The 26,361-nt window shown below is 38.1% G+C and overlaps 1 protein-coding gene across 1 annotated transcript in view; it reads right to left on the reverse strand.

The window, feature by feature from the left end:
- The window catches only part of LOC116727858 (ELKS/Rab6-interacting/CAST family member 1-like), a 163,397-nt gene that overhangs the window by 23,275 nt on the left and 113,761 nt on the right, over positions 1 to 26,361 (reverse strand). Inside the window, exons 17-19 of the mRNA XM_032575516.1 lie at positions 23,449 to 23,596; positions 15,737 to 15,898; positions 12,485 to 12,550 (exon numbers count right to left, since the gene is read on the reverse strand). Of these exons, the coding sequence (XP_032431407.1) occupies positions 12,524 to 12,550; positions 15,737 to 15,898; positions 23,449 to 23,596 (337 nt within the window). The 3' untranslated portion in view covers positions 12,485 to 12,523. The remainder of the gene's footprint in view (positions 1 to 12,484; positions 12,551 to 15,736; positions 15,899 to 23,448; positions 23,597 to 26,361) is intronic.

The following is a 26,361-nucleotide window of genomic DNA, read 5'->3' on the forward strand; positions in this document are numbered from 1 at the left end:
TTATGTTCTGTGCTTTCTTCAGGTCTTGATGTATTTGGTTGGGGAAGATTATAAGCATGGACAATACATATTAAAAATATTGTTTTTTCATCAAGCAGTAAATGTTTGAAGTTTAATTTCTAAAATAAGTTTCATTTTTTCATACAGCCTCAGAGACATTCAATAGAGTATGCACACATGGAATTCACTGAGCAAAAACAGCTTGCCTGGTTATGACTTAATATGCAGCTTACAGTGTTACTTTTTAAAAATGAAATTAAAAAATGAGCTTGTAAACTTTCCTTTCCACTGAACATTAAGCATTATTTTGATCCACCCTAAATTCACCTGCTGCTGGATATTTATTCAATAGCTGCTCTACATAGCCGTCATCCATGGTGCCAAAATAAGAGAGGGGAGGAGGATACAGACTGGAAAAATGTGACAGAGAAACAAGAGGTCTGAAAAATTTTAATTGAGTCCCCGAAGGAAAGACAGATTGCATCCATTCTGGTATGCCATCTTTACGATCTGTCTGTGAACAAGCCAGTCAAATTGAAATCAGGTGCGTTGTGATGCCAAAAGAGCCTGTGTCCCCATTAGACCTAAAGGATTTCACATAAACAAATTACACAAATACTTTCACACAACCACCTGTGGAGTGAGCTTTCTGTAACTTTGTAGTGAGTGAGATCTTGTTTATGTGTGTCATAAAGTTTATATTTTCTAAGTTCCCAAGCCTTCATGTGGGAACAACAGCAGACTGCAGAACGCTCACCTGTGCCATGCTGCCTGTTCTTGTGGTCTACTATTTTCCAATTTAAAAAAATACATGCATGCATGATGAAAAAAATAGATATTAACACTTGCTAATATCAAATGTACAAATTAATCAAACAACATACATTTTATTTTTGTCTTTTATTGATATCTTTAATCCTTAATATTGTCGTCTTCAATATATTACTGCATAAGGATGTAACTGTGCTTAAAAGTCTCAGTTTGGTACATTTTAATCAAGGGGGAAAAAAGAGTGTATGTGTTTTCAGCTCTATCCAACTGTGAAAATTACACTTGCATTTTTTTGCCAGTAATCTGATTTTACCAGTATGTTCTAACATCAAAAAGTGGCGAGTATACAAGTGGAAGGAGGTCCTAGAGCAAACAACCAATCAGAGTCGGGAGAAGGGTCTCACGACCTTGCTTACGCACTGCTCAATCTGCTAATGGTGGAGAAACATCTTACCATTACAGAAAAAAAGTGTTTATCCCCAACATTGCTGACCATGCTTACTAGCCTGCACATTTATGACAGGCTCTGTTGTAGGTAAAAAGCTGCAGCCCAGTAGCACGTACACACAGATGATTGACAGTCGTAAGACCCTCCTCCTGTCTCTGATTGCTCATTTGTGACAATGGTGTATTTCTGCCGATGTTTCATGTTGTAACTTAGTTTTGACAATAAGTAAAAAAACATATTGCTTATAAAAGTTACATCCTGAAGCTTTAAATACAAATTCTACTCAAGTCTGAAGATTGTCACATTATCTGGTCTATAGAACCAGGAGGCTGATTCTTTTACTAAGTTCATATCCTTCCTTCAAGCAGCTTCAATGTATAAGCAGGATGAGGTCAAGATTAGAAGCAAAGAGTAATCCAAATAAGTGAGAGAAAGTAGGCAAGAAATGTATCTTAGTTTTGCTCTAATGCCCATAGTTCTTTATTCTGAATCACAAAACTCAGAAAGAATATGTATTTTTGCTAAATGATTGCATCTGAGTCTTACAACAAATATTTTGGGGCACAGATCGACAGCAAACTAAAGCAAACCTTAGATGAAACATGGTCACAAAACATTTGAGTTGTTTCCTCTTGCAGCTGATTGAGCAGCTATACAAAGAACTGTGATTGACCTCTCATGTAAAGAGAGCCTGTTTGTGCCTTTGTGTGTTTCCAGTATGTGTCATGTGTGCAAAACAAACATTTGGCTGTCTGGCAGTGAGCAAAAGTAAAGAGCAAATAAAATGTCAGTGCGAGTTTGTGCAATGCTAGCTGCTGAGCTACTGCTCAAACCTCTGCCAATGTCATTTTAAGCCCAGCTACATAGATAAAACATTTGGTCAACATTAGTTCTCTGTTGATTTGCTATGTAAATAGATTTGACTTTCTGTTGAATAGTCATAATTTCTCAATCTACAAATAGCAAGCACCACCTTTGCAGAAAAAGATGATATACTGAAATCATAACAAACGTCATTTGAAAGTTGTTGTCAAACATACACCTGAGTGACCAAAGTGGATTTCTAACCCTGACACCTAAAATGACGGTGCAGCAACCTGTGATGATTTTCTGAGATCAGCTTTAGGAAGACCACCCAGTAGCAGAGCTTATCCTATAGCTGTAGGGTTAAAGACTTGCTGCACATAAACTGTGACAGCCTAGTTTACTCTTGGATAGGATATTAGAGTAGAGCAATGGCACAATGGCACCTATTGATAACTAGTGTTATATTTTATCCAGCTCCACTCTGCTGTTAAGAATGATCATGAAAGTCTCCCTCGTTCAGTTAGCTCTTTTTTTGTTTTGTCAGCCAGCCGGTGTATGCTTCAAGTATAACTTGGCTCATGTTACAGGACAGGTTTGAAAACCGCAGATATTTTATGTCGTTTCATTTTGATAATAGAAAGTGGCATTCAAATCATATGTAGTAATGTTATCTCTAAAATTAAACAAACTGTAGTCTTTCAGAAAGAGAGGTCTGTCTTCAACTAAATAGAATGAAACCCTGAAACATGGAAAAACATCACAGCAAGGCTAAAAGTAGAGCATTTTGATAAATAAATACAAATGGTAACTATGCACATTTTCTCATAGTTTTAAACATTGTATATAGTGTTGCATTTAGCACTTTTGCATTCCGGTTTTCTGCAGCTGCTCCAGAGATACCATGTGTCTTTTGGTTGCTTCTCTGATTAAAGCTCTTCTTGCTCATCCTGCAAGTTTAGGTGGATGACCATGTGTGTGTAGCTTCACAAATCTTGCCTTGTGGCCTTTTGAAGAAGGATTTAAGACTGAGATGCACAAGTTGAACAAATGTTTTATAACTTAACTCTACTTAACTACTTTGGCCTTGAACCTGTCTTGCTGGGTTTTAATGATGTGGTTTGTTAGCTGATTTTCTCCAAACAACCTCTAAAACCTTCACAGAAAGGTTGTGATTAAATTGCACATAACATAGTAATAAAGTAACCTCTACAGGCAGTTGGTTGCACTGGATTTTATTTTTGGTTTTCAGAGTAAAGGGTGCTGAAAACAAATTCATGCTACACTTTTTAACAGTTAACGTATTTAAAATTTCCCAAGAACACTATGGGCATCTGTGTCTGCAATGAGTATGGCTCATTTGGCAGAAACACAGAGCAATGCACTGCTGGTTCTGTTTTAGTCAGTCAACCACACTCACACCAAACACACACTGCCAGAGGCACTCTTGGAGATTTAGTGAAGAAGCAAGAGAAGAAAAGGTGAGAGTAAACTGGAAAGCAATGACAATTAAAGTAAATTAAAGTGAATTAAAGTAAAAGGCCAATCAATGCCAATCAAAAAACTTTCCAGTCAGAATCTTCTATAAAACCTACAGTTACATTTTTGGAGGTTTGCATAAACTTACATATTGTATTTGTACAATATGTATGTGTGTATGTATGTAAACATACATACATGCACACAATGATCCAGGTGAACATCATAATCTTTACTGATGTTTGGAGTTCGTCTTTCTTTGGCACCACTAAAACCTATAGTGGTCATCTAGCCTCAGCACTAAAGCAGGTGAGTTAGTGGGAAGGTCGGAAAAATGTCATGAATGATGCTGACATCAGTTTTGTGACTGGTCTCATTTGTGGTAAGAATGTCTCTGTTTAAAATGGGGGAGTAAATATAAGTTGAACTGATGCAGACATGTATGCCAGTTTGATTGAATGCATGATTGTGTTTGGTGAGGAGATGCAGTACCTGGTCATGAGAGTGAAAGATAGGATGGTAACACATTAAACAAGAGGTGTGAAGGGTTTTTGTGTGTGTAGAAGTGTCCGAAAAACAATAATACTTTCCAACATTTGTGCTAGTATGAGGGAGACAAGATTGCCTGAGAGAGTGTGGTTGCATAGATTCCCTTTTGGCAGGAGTGGTGTAAGCTGAGGAGGGGCTTACACCAGCTTTAATCCTGTTCTGAATGTCATCTTACAAGCATGGCTTTTCCACAGGCCCAGATAAGAGAAATCAAGGGAAAAAAAAAAAAAGATTACTGTTGCACCCCTTTGTCACTCTGCTCCTTTGCATTGTTAATATAGTTAAATATGTGGCTTTTCTGGACAAAAAGCCACATATTTAAAGCATCCCAACCTGCCAGTTTACACTCAAGTCATTTACAGTTTGATGTGATGGACAAACCAACAAACAACAGCGCTAATCTGCTTGTCTGAGCCGATCTGGTGACAGACAGCATGGCCACTCTGGCATCCAATTCTAAGGTTTCACTGGAAAACAAAACCTGACTCAAAACTCCCTACTTACCCAAACAAGCTAAGATTAGCTGGACTAAGTTTCACTCGGGACTTTAGAGGTTATACATTTTTGGGCGCTTAAAGGAGAAGTTTATTCTATAACCTTTAGACCGAGATCCTTTTTACTACGCATGTGATATGGGCACTCTACAGCACCATGCCCAGGATTGTAGAAATTTTGGCATGTTATCATCCTCTGAATGAGACTGTATGCTCAAAACCTCTAAGGTCTAAATCTAAAAGGTGGAATCAGAGAAATATATATATCTGTTGCTTTAATGTAATATTAAAAATTGTCCAAGAAATTGAACTTTTGGGGTTTTTATTAACTATAAGACCTAATCATCAACACACTTGAAAATATCGGTTTGTGTATTAAATTCTATACGAGTTTCTTCTCTGAATAGAATACAATTGAAGATAATTTCACTTTTTCATGCATTTCTTATTTATTCGGGATACGTGTGCAGAAAAACTAATTTATCAATATGGAATTATTTTCGTTATTTCTTTATATGTCAACACTAAACCTTCCTTTTTGTAAGCGTCCAAACCACCTTTGGAGGCTTTTTTGGACAGTCTTACAAAAAAAAAAAAGAACTACAGTCCACTGTTATGTGAGGCCTAAAAGATCTCAGACATAATGTCAAATGCAGTCCAATGCCTGCTAATATTATTAATTTAGTAGGATGAGGCACCTCTCTAGTGATTCAACACTGGGATGCCTTTCAGTAAGAGGAAACAAATACAATTCCTGTTAGTTTTCCTTTTCAGTTCTACAAGGGTTTCTGATAGCAGTTCTGGCTTTTCTATAATAGGGAAGGAAAATTGTGAGATTCCTTCTGCTATTACCTATTAAAATATATTTGGTGTTAGTTCACCACCACAGTGTTTCCCAAGATGTCAATCTTGATCATACATGTTTGTTTTATATTAGCCGGTCGAAGAACATGTGTGGGTACCTGTGCAGCAGTGCTTGAAGTTAGGTATCAAATGGGCAGTGCAGCATATTGTAGGATAACATAATTTTTTGTGAGTGGTCACATTGTAAAACTTGAGTTCTCTAGTCAAAAGGAAACCCATCACTCACATTCCAACCTCTTTTTTTTCTACTTTTGAATATCTACCTCAAAGCAGCAGGCCTGTCTCGGATTGGCAGCCTAGGGGTGGGTCTGTATGTGAAAAGCACAGGTTAGGGAGCACGAAAGGCCTTAACTGAGACTTCAGAATTTTGCACTTGGTGTCTGTGAAGCAGAAGAAGGGCAAGGAGCGCACAGGAAGTCTGAAGAAAATTACAGCTTTAAAATGAAAAGACTGTGATTCACTTTTCTCTGTCTCCAAATCCTAATACCTCACTCTATCAGCATGGCTTTGTGGAGGTTCAGACTTTTCCTTTAGAAGGTAATCCAGCTTGAACAAGGAATCTGACCTCCAGATTGTCCCACTGAGAGTTCCCAAAGAGCAATTATTTTGCTCTCCATTTCATACACAGGCACACACATGCAGAAATGCACGGAGACACTTAAAATGCCTCCCCAGGTGCAGGTTTCTCCTGAGGGAAAGGCTTTTGTGTGCTGCCATCCACATAAGCACAGAAAACACCCTTTTAATCCTGCCAGAATCTATCTATCCCTTTCTCTCTTTCTTGATCTTTCAATTACCCACACATAGAACATTCACCCACACATCAAGCTGCACGCAGAGTTATCTTGAGGCATTTATTGATACATTTGTTTCTCAATTTGTCTTAAGCATTACAACATATCCTTTAGCAATCAGAATTGAAGAAATTATAAAGAAACGTGACATAACATAAAGCAAAGGAGAAAAGAAGAGGGGAAAAATAACAGTCTGAAGTGAACTGATTTATGACTGTGGTCTGGCTTACACTGAGAACACTAGGAAAGAGAAGTTTACACACACAGACTGAATTGCACCTGGCATGTTCAGACAGAAAGAAAACGATAAGACCGTTCAGTAAAAGGATTCTAACTCAAAGGCATGCCACAACCTTTGAGAGTTTAATAATATTGTAAAAACACATTATGAATTATTTTGCCAATTCAATCATTGTACATATTTTTTATAATAAACAACATAAAGCTAAGAGAATAATTCTGGAATTATTCTTGATATCAATCTGGTAAAAATGCAAAAATGACAAAATTTTGTAAAAGGTTTTCACCACCTTGTAAAACATGATAGTACATCCATATACTATTTAGCTGATGCATAATTTACAATCTTTTAATGTTTAGAGTACTTAATCTTCTAATACCATTTTTATGCAGATAGCTTACACAGTGATAGTTAATAAAATGTAAACTACAATTAAGTCATGGCTGATAACTAATATATAATAAAGTCAAAAGGAAAGTGTTTTATTTGTAACGTTTATACAGACAGCAAATACTGAATGTTTGATGTATGTATTTTTAATATGAAAGGCTGAAATCAAATTTCTTCGAACTGAAATGGATCCAATTAGATTTTCATATCTATTTTTGCAATCTAATGCTGAGCACACAACCTATGGAGGCCTGAAGTCTTCAACGTGGCTGTCATACTTATCTTCCAGTGAGAGGTTGAGCAGCTTAACCCTTTCCACTGCCTACATCTCCCAAAATGCTGTGCAGTTCTAGACTGGAATATTAACTATTGATAGTGATCACGTGTCTACCATCATATGTATTGTTGTTGATTTATTGTCCAGCCCTAGTGAAATGTAAAATGACAAAGTTATTGCAGTGACATAAAACGCTTCACTGAGAAATAAGTGTCTGCTGTAAACTAGAAGACTTTTGGGAAAACCTTTTGAGTTGGACAAAAATTACTTCAGAACAACTATCTTATGCGTAAGGCCTTATTTAATGAATTAGAAAGGCCATTTCAGTGAAACTTGTAATATTAAAATAACCTTTTGAAAATAAAGTTTAAGCAGGTATTAATACTTTTTATTAATACCATATTTTTGTACTAAAATTGCTTTTTTAATTTGTGTTTTTCTCAGCTGTAAGAGAAAAATATTAACATAATTAACAGACAAAAGAATTATGGTGATTTCCATATATCAGTGTCAAACAGAGAACTGAGGTATTGAAATAATTAAGCTTTTCAGTTACAATAAAATGTATTCAACATAACTGTATGTGCACAGTCCAGTTGTTACATGCTTCTGTGTATTCTTGTCTTCTCTGACACTTTTAACTGTTTTTCTCTGCATATGTAGGTAGTGCTGAAATAACAGAACAGACACAAACATTTTTCTGAGTGTATTTTAGGTTTTCTGACGCATGTAAATAAAATCAAGATTTTTCGTACTTGATTTTTAGAGTATTAGATGTAAATGAGAGAAAGAGCATATATACTGGAAGGAGTGATTAGTTGAATGGGTAAACCAAATTTTTTTATTGATATTTGATTAATAAACAATATTTTACAGTAAAATAAACTATTTGGGCACACTTCCAATTTCCTCTCAATGTCTACCTATGTAACGCATCAGTTAAGCAGTGAAATATACTGGGATCTTGCCGACGAAAAAGGTGGACACACACAATATGCTGCTAAGCTCTTCTGATCTCCCCTTATTTGAGTTGTGATACTTGGGTCGCCCACACAGGAATTTGAGGATTCCTTTTGATTAGTTAAGCAGCACGCACATGCAAATTCTCAATGCATGGATAGGGAACTGATGAGCACGGATTCACTTGCCATCACAGGAACATAAAACTCAATAAAGTTCTGCTACATCTTTGTATGTTTGCCCAGCATGTGTGGCCACATTGTTGCGTGTGTAATGAGAGTGTTGTGGGAGGGGAAAATGATGCTTACGCAGACAAAATGCCTTCTGGTCCACACTTGAGGTGTTGCACTTTGCTTTCCCTGTCACAACTTCAAGAAAACCACCAAAAAGAGGAAACGTGAGTAAACATGAATGGCTCGTAAAAGGTGTCAGTTGAATCTTGCATTTCTCATAATCTTGTCGACTTCTATGCTTTTCTGCCTTGATGCATCTCTGGATCCTGTGACTACAGCTTTCCATGCTCACAATGACAATGTGAATACCTCTTAAAAAAACATTGTGAATTCTCTTTTGAAATCAATATGTTCTTGCCAACTTAATCAAGATGACACTATAGTTAGCAACAGAGGCCATGACTTTTTAACAATTTTTGCTATGCGGAGCACCAAATTCCCTGCACCAGAGCACACTTCACTTTGTGTTGCCTCTGGTGTCCTCAGCATTTTACCATTGATGATTTATTTTGGCTGTCAGTTTATAAAACTGATAAAGACATTTGTCAGTATGCACTGAGATAGATCTGACACACCGTACGCTCAAGGGTCACTACTCAGGTGTTGCGGAGTTAATGACTTTTCTCCACTCATGTTCAACTGGTGGAACAACCTTTGACTTCATGGACTGATGACGCTGACAGCCGGCTGAAGAACAGCCCGGATCAGACGCCTCTTCTGACCTTGAAGTCACGGTTCACCGATTACCAAAGACACATGGCACGGGGCAGCTTTATGCAAGACCAGACGTACAATAGAAAATTACAAAGAAACTGCACATATTTTGTGGTTCGACAGAGGTAGTGGACTGAACAAGCTAAATTGTTGCCTTGTGAAGTGCATTTAGGTGACTTATGTTGTGAACTGCTGCTATATAAATAAACTGAACTGAAATTTGAATACATGGCCCGGCTATTACTTTTACAGTTTTAAATTTAGCTAAATGTCTGAGGAGGAACTCAAGATCCCACACTTGTTGATGTGTGACGACCCCAAGAGGGATGCTGACCTCAACATGTTGAACTATTGGTATTTAGTAGTTGAAAAACTATTTCTAAAATAATGAATGAGATAGAACTTCTATTGGCATTTCATGGCAAACTGTTTTCAACAAGACCATGTTACTTGTTCAAATCCAAAAGACAGCCCTAAAACATTTTTTTGGAAAACATTGTGTAGCCAAACTAAGATTTAAAAAAAAAAAAAATTTAGGCTTGTTTTAATCTGAGTAACATTTAACACTCTCCTGTGGAATGCCTGCCCATCTGCACACTCGTTTTCTTTAAAATATTTCTGTCCCAGATTCTTTTAGCCTTACAAAGTATAAATTCATTTATGGTGGACTAAAAGCGCAATGTTTCCACAAATGCTATTCAGCCGACTTTACTCCTTTTGCCGCATGCTCTCATTCATATTTACCTCCATCCCCCCTTCTTCTGTGCTGCGTCTCTAAAAGGACATTCTTATTTCATTAGTGAGGGAGTCCAGTAGGCTAGAAGGTAAACAAAACCTCTGTAATCAAAAACAGAACATACAAAACCTAAATGAGCCAATAAGAGTTGAGGTTCTATAAAAAGAGAGGCATGAATACACAATCTGTAACTCACACTTTAAAAGTTAATAAGGAAATCACATTGTTGAAGTGGAACTCAATGTTGCAATTAAGAAATAGAAGTCGAATCTACCAGGCACATTGATTCTTAGCTACTTGTCTATCTGTGCTGTCATCTCTGTTTGCTCATATTAGGGAGGGCTCACTCAGGGACAGGATATGGGGATTAGGTACAGCCTTATGTGCTGTAGCTACATACCTCTGAATGGCTCCCATCTGTTCTGCTATAAAGGATAGCTCTACACTCTAGCAGCACTCGTGCTGCGTGCTGCCAGAATAACAGAATCGGATAGATGAGCAGCACTGATATTGCTAGCCACAATACCACTCTCCACTAAAGGGCTAATGTGCCAGGCTTATTCTATTAGAAAGGGATAAAAAGTTCTAATATAAACACACATACACAACTGACTGAATGCATATCCCCAGTTGATATCTGATCAAGGTTACTGAACCAGTAGGCTGACCAGAGGTCCAGGCTTACCTTATGGGATATGAGTTAGCGCTGAGAAAGTCTAAGAAAGGTGGAAAGGAGAGGAGTGATGGAAAAATGTGAAGAGATGGAAACTGAGGGAGAGAGGGGGCAGTGTGGTCTGTTTCATTACAGTGAATCTTGACACTGCTGCATTCTCAACACACATGGACTGGATTATGTAGACTGCTCCAACCCAGGATAGCTCACCAACACTTTCTTAAACACAGGCTGCCTTACAAATATATGGACAAACATCACAGATAAGTACAAAACTGTAATAGAGGAAGATGAACTATTTGCTTGCACACATTATAAAACTTAATCCTAAAAGTAAAATGTTCGGGAGAAGTGCAACAATGAGGTTAGAGACACGCTCGGCTTGTGATGGTCCACCTGTGGATTACTGGGGGAGTAGAAAAAGATGAACTGGAAACTATGAGTGTACCATGATGCTTGATTTTCGTTCAGGTTCCAACAAGAACCCTTCCAATTTTCAGACCCTTTCAATCTTCCCTTGCTCTTGCCCACACATATACATTTACGTATATAGCCATGTTTGAATGTCTTTAAGTAGTTTCTTCATGTCTTATTAACTTAAACATATATACATTAGCTCAAAAGAAGCCCTGTGCCCCATGCTCATTTTTTGCATGCCCTCATTTAAAGGCATCCTGAGCCAATGGGGGGCTTCGATATAAACCCCCAAAACCGGAATTATAATTTATGACTCAGCATTCTTGATTTTATGCATTTTTAGCTTGCAGTCTTAAAAAGAAAAAAATCCTCAGAACTTTTCTGTGTTGTACTGCAATTAACTACCCCACACACTGGCACACAAAGAGGTGGGGTAGTGCGGTAAAATTTTATTATGACTGAAAAAGCTGAGTGCAAAAAGACAGACTGGACCATCTCTGGTTTTTCTCATTGTGTCATTTTTATCACCTATGGGCTTTGGTGTGTTCGCTTTAGGCGGCAGGGGTGCATATAGGTCTAACCACGCAGTTACCTATATGGCCACAAAGTGCATGTACCACATGGCTGCACAACCAGCATTTGAGTACTTTACAAAAAGGACCCATAAACCTCAAAATAAACCAATTCTTTTAAGTCAACCAAAATTCACAAGCAGTGGAAACTGAGTTGGGTTCTGTTACACTTTCCTCTGTCCGTCTAGGGTAATGCAGCGGATAGGGTGGTTCCATCAGTGTTTCCTGCTAATGGTAACTCAAGCCCCTTGAAAATGTTGTGCAGAGCATTAAGGGTCTAACAGTACATTCAGCAGCCAGTAGGAGATGAAATAATATTTTTGGGTTCATAAGAACAAAATAGCACAAGACAGCATTATGTTAGGGAAAATGGAGTTCCCCTTTTTTTCTGAAATAGTGTAAAGTTTTCATAAATTCTATTTTAAATAATCAGTAAACACTGTAAAATTATTTTAATCCACCTTTGACCAATCCATATGCTACAGATCTTATCATACTGTGCGTCGTCGGCCAGTTTTATAGCCAATCTTTTTTACTTTAGTCCACTTTGTCAACATATCAGGACAATTCAAAGCTACCTTTTTTCTCACTTCAAAATAAAATAAGATTCTCAAACACAATAAGGTGCAGGATATCAAGCTTAAAACATGTATCTTAAATCTAGAGTATGCAACTTTTATAAGGAATATGTTTTTTACACATTTGTTATAATGGTCACCATGTTGTGACAGTTTGCTATGAGACAGATAATTTGTCAAAGGTTTGATCTCCTCCTCCTCCCTGAGCTACATTTCCAGACCAAAGGAAAAGCAGCGTCACACAAGATTGTGATTGACAGCATTAAAACCCACCTCCTGGCTGATTGGTTGTTTCTAGGTGGGAGAAGACAGAGGAGGAGCTCAGTTTTTTCACAGATTATATGTCGCATACCAAACTGTCACCACATAGTGACAGTTTCAACAAATATGTAATTTTTTTTTTTTTTTTTATGAAGTTACATACTTCAGCTTTAATATCCAGAAATAAAAGCTACATTTACAATCGATAGAAGATCTATCAAAAACTTACAGACACCAAAGAGATGCAGGTTCCTATGGATAGTATTCATCAAGCCCAAATACCCTCTTCGTCATCCTGTGAGAAAACACAGAAAACACAATTTGTGATGTATAAATTATGCCATGTAATTGCTCTTACATGTGGCTATAATCCTTTATAATCCTTAATAATCTTTAGTGTCAACACACCTGTTTTCTGTTTATAATAGAAGTTAGACTTGGTGGTTGTGTATTCACAAGCTGAAACTTATTTTATATTTCAGTTCTCTTGAGCTCATGTGATCTTTAATCATAATAATAATGGTCATGCTCTCTTTCAAAGATGTTATGATATCACAACATTTTTTTCTCGGCGCAGTTGTGAAAAACCAGTGATATGTTGGAGGTTTCCTTGTGCTGGAACTGTCCAGACAAGAGCTCTGCTAACAAGAAGGCAAATTCACTTAGACAGTAACATTATAATGATTAGCATGAACTGGAAGCTCTCCACAGTCAAGTCCTTACATGCAAAAAGCTAAAGTAGGTCTATATAAAGCAAAGTATCTGCTAATATGACACTGGAGCTAAAAACAAGCCGAGCATTGGCTGCAGTATATATGGTGGTATTCACTGAACTGAATGGTTCTGACAAGCTCAGTAAACTTAATGGGCTACAATGAAGCTAAGCTACAGTTGTAACATTGGCTTTGCAGTGCAACATGCTAGAAACTAAATGCCGACATGAAGTTAATAGCTTTGACAAGCTTGGTAAACAGAAACATACCCTCATCGACATTCTCTGGTGCCACTAGAGCAGGCAGTCTGTTTTAGCAGATCTACACTAATTCTGAGTCTTCTTGTTTTTATAGTTTATTTTGGATGTGTTGTGTGTTTCTATATCCTCCTACTTTTTTATACATGCAATGGGGCAAACTTTTGTGTGAACAACTTTTTAAAATGTTTTTGTGAATATTCTATCCGGAGACAGTATGAGTGATCACGCTTCTGATCACTGTGGAGCCGCTGGCAAAATAACCTGATGTCCAATGCGAGCTGGAAAGGAAGAGGGCAGGAATGAACAGTAGCAACTGGAGTAGATTGTACAGATTCATCAATCCGTCCATCATCATGAGAACCATGAGGTCTCTTTCCAACAGAGTGGGTAAGCTGGCGGCTCTACATGCCATCAAAGGAGCTACTGGAAACCTAGCCTCATCTGGTTGACTGAGATGTGGCTAATCACACAATTTCCAGACTCACAGATAAACATGGGCAGCTTTCATGTACTCTGGGTGTTCAGAATGAAGAAGAGAGAAAAAGAAAAATAGGTATGGAAAAATCATCTATAAAAAGAAGAAGGAGAATCAGCTGCAGCACAGCAACAAGAGTGGGGTTTGGAAGAGCCTGAAGATCGTTCCGAACCACAAACGAAGCCCCCAGACTGCAAGAGACTAAAGCTGCTTCTCCATTGTCAGGTCTCACTCTGACCGGTTAATGTCTGGTCTGGTTCTACCCCAGTTCACAGCATCTCCAATACGTCTGTCCCTCACTATTGTGGAATATTAGTAGGAACGTGGGCGAGCCATGAGTATGCAGGAACTGTGGTCAACTCTCCAACGATGTTTGCAGTGAACCTAAGCAATGTTTAGGTTGTGGTTTTGATGGACTCAATTAACCCAGATATTTTCATCTTTGGAGTTTGCAGTGACGACACAAATCATGGGCAAATCAACGGATGCTGTCTGCTGTCAGTCAAATTGTTTACACACAATACACACCTTGGTTACCCCTCAAGTGGATACGAAAAATAAATACTAATAGAAATGAGTTAACCCAGTGGATGAACCCAACGCTGTCGTTTGTCACTCCCCCGTGTGTCGAGCCCATAACAGGCTGCTCTGAGGTAAACCTCTATGCGCGAGATGCTTTTAAGTGAAAATACATAGCTTGATTAATCTGCCATATGTAATATTAAATCACTAAAGTTTTCAGATTAATCACATGCGTTAAAGTGTTTCTGTTGACAATTATAATTATTTAACAAGACCTGCGGAAATCTAAATTATAAATCTGTGGTTGAAAAGCTGGTTTCCAGAAAACGGGTGCCTCATTACTACTTCCCTCACTTTCAATCACCTGATGCATCAGAGTCGAAGTAAGATATTGATTCATCTTGTGAGTGAAAAGAACGCAGATGTTCACATACTTCTGTGAGTTTGAAAGTTAATAATAAAAAGAAATTAAATGAACGTCAATCAATCACAGACTCTTGCATTCTTTAAGGAATTAAGATGTGCACTTCCAGAGGTATGAAGGGGAGAAATTATTCAACCAGTTACCTAATCCCTAACTTATTGCTGAGATATTTTAAGCATGTGAATGCATCTTACCACTAGTAAGCACAGGGGATCTCCAGATCATGTTTGACTCTAACTTAGACAGCAGATTCAGAATTATTTATAAAGAGTACAGGCACGCAACAGTTCATTTCAAACAGAACAAATGTAGGAATATAGACCCAGGTGGAAATTCCCAACTATTCATCTTAAAGCCACACACTCAGTGAGACGCATGCACAATTTCACAGTTTGGAATCCCCCCGTGTACAACAATAGAGCTGTGATGAGTTTGAATTCAATTCAAATATTCATAAAAAAAAGCTTTTATGAGTTAATGGGAAGACTCAGTCTTTTGTAAAGATTGCTTTCACCTACAGGCAGTTTCATCAGGGTACACAGAACAAATAAACACGCAAGTATGCATCCCATGTGCATCCACATCAATGCCAGTGTGCACCTTTATGAACACACAACACTTGCTTGTGCCTAAAACAACAGTACTTTTTCAGCTGTCTGCAGACATATTAAGGGTGTCCTCGGGGCAATGTGGGTAAGATACGCAGACAGAAAGGAGGGAGCTTGTATAAGAGTTGGATGATATATAAACTAATCTCACATACAAACCCCATCAATCAAAAACAATCATTTGGCAGCTTTTTCCTTCAGGCCTCTTATCTGGCTAATATGAATAACTCTAACTTGGCAGGGAGTATTGGGGTTTGAGGGTTACAAAAAAAAAAAAAAGAAGGGAGACAAGAAATGTTATGCTGTCAAAGAAGACCACAACTGAGTGCCGGTGGAGTTGATAAATATGAAATTGCATCAACCTTAAAGGCATGAAGATGAAGGCTCAGAACTTATAAACTTGTGTAAACAAGCCCAGAGTTCATCTGCTCCTTCAAGGTTTGTGTGTGTGTGTGTATGCGTGTAGTATTTGTTCTGACCTGATCCATCGGAGGTCGGTGGTTGGCATGTGGGTCCCCTCTTGGCAGACTCCGGTGATGCAAATTTGCTGTATGCATGTGGTGCAAATGATGAGGGTGATGTTGGGGGTGGATGTAGTCTTCCTCATAATTGTCTGCTATTAACTTCATTCTGCTCTGGGTCTGCAAAAAAGAAGAAATAAACAATACAATCGTTTAAATGCAAGTGTAAGACTCGCACACAAAGCCATTCATTTCCCTTACAATGCTTATTTGTTCCATGAAAATTTCTCCTGAATCTTTGAATGATTAGGCTGAGGAATTTCTGCATGGAGGGGAAAGTATGTTGAAAGCCATCAAAGATGATAAAAACTGAGCCGCTAACAACATTTGACAGGTTGTAAATTGTGCAAGTTGGAACGCCTAATGGAACTATCATAAGTCTGTCATACATATTTCAAATTATGTTTTAAATTGAATGAGATAAATCCCTACAAGTACAGTTGTTGCTTTGTGTAGCCCAGGGCCACACTGAAGCAACCTTATTTTTGCATGTCACTGATTAAAATTATCCCTAAATTTGCATCAAATGCTTCTAAATGGCGACTCTGTATGTCTATTATATGAAATTGAGAAAGAAGACATGACACTAGAGTAAGATAACAGTGTGGGCTGACTAATGTTAACAATCAGTCTAACTGATAGAGAGACAGAAAAAGATTAGGTGCAGATATATTGACATTCTCAGTTTTATTGTTTTAACACTGTATAGTTTCCCTCAGGGTAGACATGATTGTGAAGTCAGTGGTGGGATTGTGTATAAAATGTAGATGACTCCAAGAAAAGGCATGCATTTTTTGTGGCCAAACTCTTGCAGCTTTCCCAAGTTTAATGGGAGCCAGGCATTGGGAAAAACAGGCAGATAGCATGAGTCAGTTGTGAAGATATAGGTGAGATAGAGTTACAGTAGTTAGCACCTTAGGCATAACAGAGCTGTGATAAGAGGCTGGAGCGTAATGACTGAGGAAACAAGCCAGTCAGGATCACAGGAGAGGATTTGACTGGTCTTTAAGATGCTTGCAATTAGCTTAAACTTGAGAAGAGCCTCTTGGATAAGGTGAGAACACTGTCAAGGCTGTGGGAGGTGAAGAGAAACAAGTTAGGGACGGTCGGAGGAGGGTTTCAGACAAACATCAGACCAGTGGTTAGAGACGTTAAATATCAGGTTCAGGTGTCCAGATCATTATGACCTTAGGTGCTACCATTAGCAGGTGTGACTGGGTGGAGTAAGGTTGTGTGTACTAGCTACAGATCTGTCACCTGTAATCGAAGGCAGATACCATGTAAACACACAGGTAGTGCTTAGTTTCATAATCTTCACAATGTTAAACAAGCCTCATTCTTTTAATCGGTCTTAAGCAGAGGGGGAAAATTAGTCTGGAGATGTACATAATTACCCTTTGATCAATCGCTTTGGTTGGCTTTGACCTGTTGGCAATATAAATATGTAATCTTTTCAGTGATGTGTCAATGTAACAGGTAAACCATATTAGGGTAAAGATTGCCCTGCGACAGACTGGCAACCTGTCCAGGGTTTTACCCGCCTCTTGCCCGAAACGTTCGCTGGAGATAGGCACCAAGAAAATGGATGGATGGATGGGTAAAGGTTGTGAATTCAAAAAGAATACATTAAGTAAGAAGCTTACTTCTATTATCTACTAGCACCTTCCAGTGACAAAATAAAGAGGTAAAGAGATATAAGATCTAATCTGCATTTTCCATGTTGATATGCCAATGACAGACAGTGAGAAAGTGAGACAGAGACTTAAATCAGACAACAGGAAGGTGTAAGTTGCTATTTTTAATCTTTTTTAAGCTTTCATTTTCACAAAATTATCGGTTTGGAAATATTGACATCATAATCACTTTGGAAATCTCAAAGTTAAGTTAAGTATGTACGCATGTTCTCTATGGAACAGAAATGGAGACTATATTTGACGTAATAGTATGCTGACTTTGCTGATAGCTAACATAAGCTTAAAATGCCAACTACTCACTTAAATCTTGCTTATATAAAGTTTCACAACAACTGCTCTTTCAAACAAGTTTTGTGATGATCCCTTGTGTGAATAATATTAATAATTACCAGTTGTGTAGACAGGTAGGCTAAAATTAAAAACTTAATCTGGTATTTACAGATCAAAGGAGAGAAAAAATTGGAAGAGAGACAAAAAAGAAAAAAAATAATCTAATTGGTGCATCTCTTAATTAGTAATTTGGAAGCATCTTATATTTGGATTTGGATTTGAACATTTGGGTATTTGAGGAAACTCGTTTAATATTATCCGTGAACTAAAAAACTCATCTAAATCTAAAACTAAAACTCATCAATCAGATAATTAGTTTAATTGAAAAAATTTGAACAGCTCATATTTAGTAATTTATTTTATACATGCACTTGGAGACACAAGGAAAACACACGAATTAACTCTTTTCTTAAGGACATGTTCCATAATGTTTGTGTAAAAACAAAGGTGTTTGCACTTAAAAAGCCTTTCAGGTGGAATATGTGAGTTTTAATTAGTATTAATAAGTAGTCTTGTAGAGTAAACAGCTCGCCAGTGTCCTCCAGGCCTGCTTGTAGATCACAGGAAAAGCAGCTCACACAGGTGGTACTAATGTATGTAGAGAAAAAATACACAGGCTCTTCACCTAAATCTCTAAGCAACACCCACTATATTATTTGTGTGTTTTTGTACGTGTATCAATGTGCAGCTGCTGATGTAAACATGGCAGCAATCACTGCTAAGCTCACAGCTGCACTGCAAACCCTAACACAAGCCCTGTGTAAATCACAAGCCTGCTCTGATTAAAGAGTGGCTGTATTAACACATATGGACACAGGAAGCTGACAAAAAAGCCCTTAAACAACAAAAAAAAAAAACAGCTGTACTTCAGAAAGGCTGTCCAAGTTTCACATCAATTAAGGAAGGTCCTTTAATCAGGTCTATCCATGTGTGTTAAGCATTACTCAGTTATCCTAGGGAAAAACATAAAAGAGTTAACAGGCTAAGGACAGATACTAAACTGCGTTAAAAAGAAAGGGACAAGATTAAGGGGAAAAGTAAAAGAAAACACTCCTCAGAGATTTCTGAATTCAGCTTACCCTAAACTTTAAAGCACTACAGATGTGAGATTATCCATTAGTTGGATGAAATGCTAAGAGAATTCTCACACTGGGAGACATTTTCTGAGACTCTTTTTCTTGAGAAAAGAGTCTCATGTGTGTGCGTGTGGGTGTGTGCGTGCGTAAGTGTCTGTGTTTGTATATGAATAGTTGTCTGAACTACAGAAGGGTTTTGCCTACACTAGAAAAAAAGTGAATGAAAGGAAAGTTTGTTTAATACACACATACCCACACATGCATCTTAAAAAAGAGGGATGTGGGGAGGTCAGACAGGTCAGTGCTATCTGTAAATCAATCTGCTGTCTCAAGATCAGCTTTCCCGGAGAGACCTTGAGTGCCATAATTCTTTGGCATTTCCTAGTTAGTTTCCTTCCGCAAAAGACATTTACGGACCTGAGGAGGGCTCCCTATTATGAAATTTGTGTCAATGAGTCAGAGAATAAAGTGCCTAAGTGTACAGAGCTGAGTAGTGCGAATGCAACAGATTTTATTATAAAGAATAGAAAAAGACCGGAAATTTATAGTCATATTCAATAAATTAAAATATGCATCCAGGTGAGACCCGTTTATTAGGTTAAAGGTACCTTTTGAAAATAACATCCTTTAAGCATGTTTTAAACACACATTTTATTAATGTAAACATTTTTTATTTTTATTATTGGTGTGGTACAATATTCTAATCTTAAACGTCGTTTTATCAGTAACTGTAAGATTAAAATAATTTTAAAAAACAGAAATAAAGGTTTGAAAACAGTCTAATCTATGTAATGTGTTTTACTTAGCGAACGGATTTATTAAATTAACTTTTCACTGATGTTCTAATTTATTGCATATGATTCAGTTATATACCAATTGCTACAGGAAAAATGTATTGGTCATTTTGATATGAGCATGTTTTATTCCTTGTTACCATTTCACCTCCCATTCATATATATATATATTTTTTTTCTTTTTTTTTTAAAGGTCAGCCAGAAAATTAAAATACACTGCCTGGCCAAAAAAAAAGTCGCCACCTGGATTTAACTAAGCAAATAGGTACAAGCCTCCTATTGGATAAGTACTGCAGAGGCGATTATCTTTCAGCTGGCAACAAGTTATTTAACCCCAGCTGATGCAATGAGTAACTCCTCATTTCTTAAACAACCATGGCAAAAGACACATCCTGTGGTCGTGGAAAAGTCGTTAGTCTGTTTAAGAAGGGTCAAATCATTGGCATGCATCAAGCAGAGAAAACATCTAAGGAGATTACAGAAACTACTAGAATTGGGTTAAGAACTGTCCAACGCATCATTAAAAACTGGAAGGATGGTGGGGAACCATCGTCTTCCAGGAAGAAATGTGGTCGGAAAAAAATCCTGAATGATCGTGATCGGCGATTACTTAAACGTTTGGTCAAATCAAATCGAAGAAAAACAACAGCAGAACTCAGGAGTATGTTTAATTGTGAACGCAAAAGCATTTCCACACGCACAATGCGAAGGGAACTCAAGGGGTTGGGATTGAACAGCTGTGTAGCCGTAAGAAAACCTCTAATCAGTAAGGCTAACCAGAATAAAAGGCTTCAGTTTGCTAGGGAGCATAAAGATTGGACTCTGGAGGAATGGAAGAGGGTCATGTGGTCTGATGAGTCCAGATTTACCCTGTTCCAGAGTGATGGGCGCATCAGGGTAAGAAGAGAGGCAGGTGAAGTGATGCACCCATCATGCCTAGTGCCTACTGTACAAGCCTGTGGGGGCAGTGCTATGATCTGGGGTTGCTGCAGTTGGTCAGGTCTAGGTTCAGCAACATTGTGTGCCCAAAGAATGAGGTCAGCTGACTACCTGAATATACTGAATGACCAGGTTATTCCATCAATGGATTTTGTCTTCCCAAATGGAACGGGCATATTCCAAGATGACAATGCCAGGATTCATCGGGCTCACATTGTGAAAGAGTGGTTCAGGGAGCATGAGACATCTTTTTCAGACATGGATTGGCCACCACAGAGTCCAGACCTTAACCCCATTGAGAATCTTTGGGATGTGCTGGAGAAGGCTTTGCGCAGTGGTCAGACTCTCCCATCATCAATACAAGATCTTGGTGAAAGATTAATGCAACACTGGATGGAAATAAATCTTGTGACACTGCAGAAGCTTATTGAAACAATGCCACAGCGAATGCGGGCTGTAATCAAAGCTAAAGGCGGTCCAACAAAATATTAGAGTGTGACCATTTTTTGGTGGCGACTTTTTTTTTGGGCCAGGCAGTGTAGTTAACTAAAAACTCAAATATCTGGTTACAAAAGAGTCCTGGACTCAAAATCCATCATGTAAAACAAATGTTATTCTTATTACTGTAGTCATCACTATATTTCTTCTGTTTACACATCATGACTAAGTGAGTAATATTGGGGAAATCTTCAAAGCAAAACCAAGGAAGATGAGGAAAAAACAGACCATAAATGTTACGTGTTTTAAACAAAGAAGGGGCAACAATTATCTTAAAAACCTGAATTAGTTTGAAGGTAACAGTGTGACAAATCAAAACAAATTTGAGCAATTTGTATATCTGATGTGTAAATTCAGTCGTAGCAGGCAAGTTTGGGTTAAGTCTCCAGGGGCTCATTCATCCCACTGAACCACAAACAGGATCTAACTCATTTTGGAAATATTCAGTATATCTACAGAGGTTAATTTAATGACTGCAAAGCCCAGATCCTGTGGCAGCAAAGCAAGCTCCTGCTGTTATGTATTTGGTGGTCAGGGATCTTTATCTAGATAATATGCTGTATTGAATGTCTTTTGTTGGGACAAAAATGTTTCTCATTTCTTCTTCTTTTTCACTCAAGCACTTATTCAAAATTGTCCCTCATATTCCTAATATGCAAAGTTGTGTGTGTGTGTGTGTATAAGGATGTCAAAGAAGGCAATCAGTCTCATTTTACAGCGCTACAAACAAAACTGATATTCTGTTTTGTTTAAGTTGTACAGTTTCATGGTATTTTACAGAGAAAATGCTATTCTTATCAGTTGTAGTACATGACGCAGAGTTCTGGTTCTACAGGTCTCAATAGATTGCTATTTTTCTGAGTGTTACATGATCTGACCAGCATAACTTTGGTAGGATACCGACTCCTGGAAACATTGGTTCTGATGAACTCCATAAAGTTAGGAATTTGGCTTATAAGACCTTCCAGACTGCAAAGGAGGAACTACTGCTTCTGTAACATCAGCACTTATGTCTCACTTTCTTTGTAATGTGCTAACAGGCACATCCAAAATCGTCCAGACCACAAAATGTCAAAACTACTTTTACAGAGAAAATCACTTCTGCTCATGATCAGCTCAGCAAATGCATTTGATTAGCAACACCTGGTTACCATTTACCCTCCTAATTTCAAAAGTATCCAGAAGAATGCACACTACTTCTGCATTTTGGTTAACATAAAACTTTTGAAATATATTTTGCAACCTAGTAACTGTTTATCTTATGATGTGTAAACATAAAGTTTTTATGCAAGATTAATGCATGTCTCAGGATGTTTGCATAAATCTACTCTGCAAGCACAAGAAGGATGGAAAGTTTATTATCTTCTGCCGTTTTTCTGCCGTGCAAGTTTGTCCCATTCGTCTGGTGTTCCAAACCCAGAAGCCACATCACTGAAACTAGAGCTTCTCATCACATCATCAGGTGGACTTTAACTGCTAGTTACTCAATAGGAAAACATGACGCATCAAATGGTGATAAACAGATAATTGGCTTTCCTTGAAATACCTTGAATAGAACTGCACCCCCAAGGAACTGTTTACAAGGTGCAAACCTAGGTTTGCGCTTAAATCCACATCCAGTCACTGCATCTGTTGACTTTTAAACCCCTTATTTTTACCAGAAGTCTTCAGTGACTCAGGAGACCATACATGTAGACGCCCTGCTGTTAGCTCATTATCGTTAGCATTCATGTTTGATCAGTCAGTGATGCGGTCTGACCAGATCTTAATGACCCACATACCTTCCTGAGCCTGAGGTCATATCGAGAACTAAAGCAGCATGGAAAATAGCAAGGTGTGTGTGTGCATAGGTGTATGTGTCTCCTTGACTTATGTCTGTTTAGCCAGCAGGCCTCAGACAAAAACAGTCCGGCAGTGACTCAACAATGACACTCGTCTGCGACTACAGTGTATCCAGTAACTGATTGCAACATGCCTGTTTAGAGAATAGGTTCCATGATCTGACAATGTGCCTGGATTTGGATTAAAAAATCTGGTTTTCTTCCTTTGGTAGATGGTGATTAAATGCAGCAACTGTGGCTACTACAAGTTATTAACTTCTATCTGTTACCAGTTTTAAGATCAAAAGTTTTGCCATGAGGCATCTGTAATTCAAACAATGCCCCACAATACACAGCAGGATTTAATTTGTAGCGCCGCTTTGATTCTTAAACCCAGAACTGTCCCTCTGTAGATCTACAAAAGCTGTCCCTCTGTAGGGAAAAGTTAACTGCTGGACAAAAGATTATTCTTTCCAAAGGATGAACGAATAACTTTATTGCTTTGTGTGGAGAATGTACCTGCTGTTTGAGCTGGTGCATGAGTCTGTCCTTCTCCCTTTTCAGAGCCATCACCTCCTCCTGGGCTTTCTTGCGTTTGGAAGAAGATAATTCCAGAAGGGCAATATTGGCATCCTTCTCACTTATGGCTGCCAGCAACGCCTGCTGCCTGACATGGTGAGAAAACACAAGAAAGACTGCACTGAGTAACGGAGAACAGTATCAAAATTAGTTCTTGGTTATGAACTCCAATGAAAATACAGTAATTAATACAAAGGTGTAAAAAAAAAAAAGACACACTGAAGCTGTATTTTTTTGTGCATATAAAGATGTCAAGCACCCTCATTTCAGAACTCAACAGATTACACTGAAAAGATACAGACATCTTTGAAGTGGTGTGCTAAGAGGTAAATTAGTGGTACCTCACTGTGACTCACCAGCATGTAACAGTGTAATAGACTCTGCAGACTAAAGAGGAGATAACAGCTTTCTTCTCTCTATATTGCTGTGGGTGTTGTATATTAGCTGCATTTCCATTACAAATGTGCACAAAACATTGTCAATATTCCGCTAATGTTAAAAAAAACCCCACAATTTCGCAATTGTGGTATTTCCATTAAATAACACAATTAACAAAGTGAATACGTTTGTTAAGGTGATAAGTCATGAAAAAACATGCCATGCCATCATCATACTGCCACTTCCTGTTGTCTTCTTCGTCTTTTCCATCAGTAGTAACATCTGTTTACTGATCACATGACTTGTGATGCGAAAAAAGTGTTTCCATTGCAGTTTTGCAAAGTACACTAAATTTGATTCAGCCGCAAAACCACCTCATCCTAGAGCAAAAACGTTTTTTCAAAATTGGTATGTTTCCATTAAAGGGGCAGTGTTATGTAAAATCAACTTTTTTAGCTTTATATCATATTATGATGTTATCCCCTTAACAAAAATATACCTGGAGTGTCACCTTGATTCTTTTGTGCATGTTTGAGAAATCTCCCATGGCAACTATTCAATTGTCCAAAACGCCTGGTTGCACCTGGTTGGTGGTTCTCCACCTCCGAGGAGCACCACCAACCAAGTATCCAAAGTATCCAAACTTCCACCTCACAGAGCGCTCCCTCAATATGGCTCATCCGCTCAGCTTCGGCAGACTTGCCAGTAGCAAACACCTGGTGGAGCTGGGCATCTGCTGAGCTCATTATATGAACCTCTTCTCAGTGGTAAAAAAAACCCTGTTAAAAGGTTAATAGAGGAGTGCTGTTGTGATGACTTCCTGAAGATGGAGTTTGGAAAGAGCAGGGTTTTTTAGAGTCAACGTATAATACTGTTCTTTTAAGCAAATGTATTTTTGTAATTGCAAACTGGTAAATGGGGACGCAGCTACTGATACTTTCAGCCGCATTGGTAGGTTCAGTTCCAAAAGCTAATTTTTGATGACATCTAACGACAGTATCTTCTTTCAAATGGTTGTTTTCTCCCTACAGGGCTTTAATTGGGATTTCTTGCCCCGCTTTTATTAAGGTCAGATTTTGAAGTGCAAAGCTTATAAGCATTGTGTCAAATTATCCTTCCATCTCAGCTGTAGACCTCTGTAGCTCCTTTAATATTAACAAAGGCACCCTGGCTGCTTCTCTGTTTGCTGTTCTTGTTCGGTCTGTGAGTTAGGTGAATGGTTATTCCTCTGCATATTTACAGTTGTGCTGTATTGCTTCTGTTTCACAATGATGAATTGAACAGGGATGAAGGACATGTTCAAAACTGGGAATAACGCTTTATAGCCCTAATTTGAACTTCTCCACAAGTTTATTCCAAAAATGTCTGTCATGTTCCCCGGACTTCATTATGGTGTTTGTTCAATTATGTTTTCTGACCAATCTCTGAGGCCTTCACAGAGCAGATAATATTACTTAGTATCCATACTGAGATTATCTTGTACATAGGTGACTTTTAAATACAACTGGTCACACTGATTTTGTTCAGGAGTATTAGAGATTTCAATTTCAGCATTCAAAGTGCTGACTGAAGTGCACTTAATCTAGCGCTCCTTAAACTTAGAGATTCCACAGAAAGGACACAGACATCTTTGAAGTGGTCTGCTAAGTGGTGTATTAGTCGAACCTCACTGTGACTGTTAGTGACTCACCGGCATGTAGCGGTGTAATAGACTCTGTAGGCAAAAAAGGATATGACATCTTTCAACTGTCCTCGCTGGTTAACAGAGTGCATGTGTGTGCGTGTGTCTGTGAGTGTACATCCTGTTCCAGAGGGGAAGCAGCGACTGACTCTCTACAGGTGTAGATGAAACACACCAACAAGGGTCATTATACACAAACAACCAGATGTACAAATATACCGCAAGAGGAGCACGAAGAGCATGTGCAGCAAAGTCTGTGTCTTTAAAGCAGATCTTTGATTACAGTCTCTGTCATCAAACAGGATGTTGTAAATCCAGTGTTACGACACACACACATTGTCAACCCACTCTTGTAAACACACTTAGGAGTAAAAATGTTCTCACAGACGGTCAGCGACAAACACACGCGCACCCACCCCCACGCACCTATGCTTCTTTAATTAGTTACTGTAAAAATATGCCTAAGAAATTTGTCACCCAAAAAACTAAAAAGGCAAACAAAAATATGAAGAAGAATCTTTAAGTGATGCTATGCGGAGTACCATTTCTTGCTTTTACAGTCTGACTATTCTGTAAACTGCAATAGTTTCTGAAAGTAATTGAATAAACAAAGCAGTTTAACTTCAGACTCTTAAATTGCATTTAACAAGCATTTTACCAGCATAGTAATGTGTGGGTTTGTGTAAGGTAAGTAGTAGAAGAGTGAGTCTGCCGCATTTAAAATACACTTAATCTATTAAGAATTGACCTGCAATGGCATACTTTTATTCCATGATTTAAGTCCCTGTAGAAAC

This window comes from Xiphophorus hellerii, chromosome 1 (assembly GCF_003331165.1).
Source record: "Xiphophorus hellerii strain 12219 chromosome 1, Xiphophorus_hellerii-4.1, whole genome shotgun sequence".
In the NCBI taxonomy this organism is placed as follows: domain Eukaryota; kingdom Metazoa; phylum Chordata; class Actinopteri; order Cyprinodontiformes; family Poeciliidae; genus Xiphophorus; species Xiphophorus hellerii.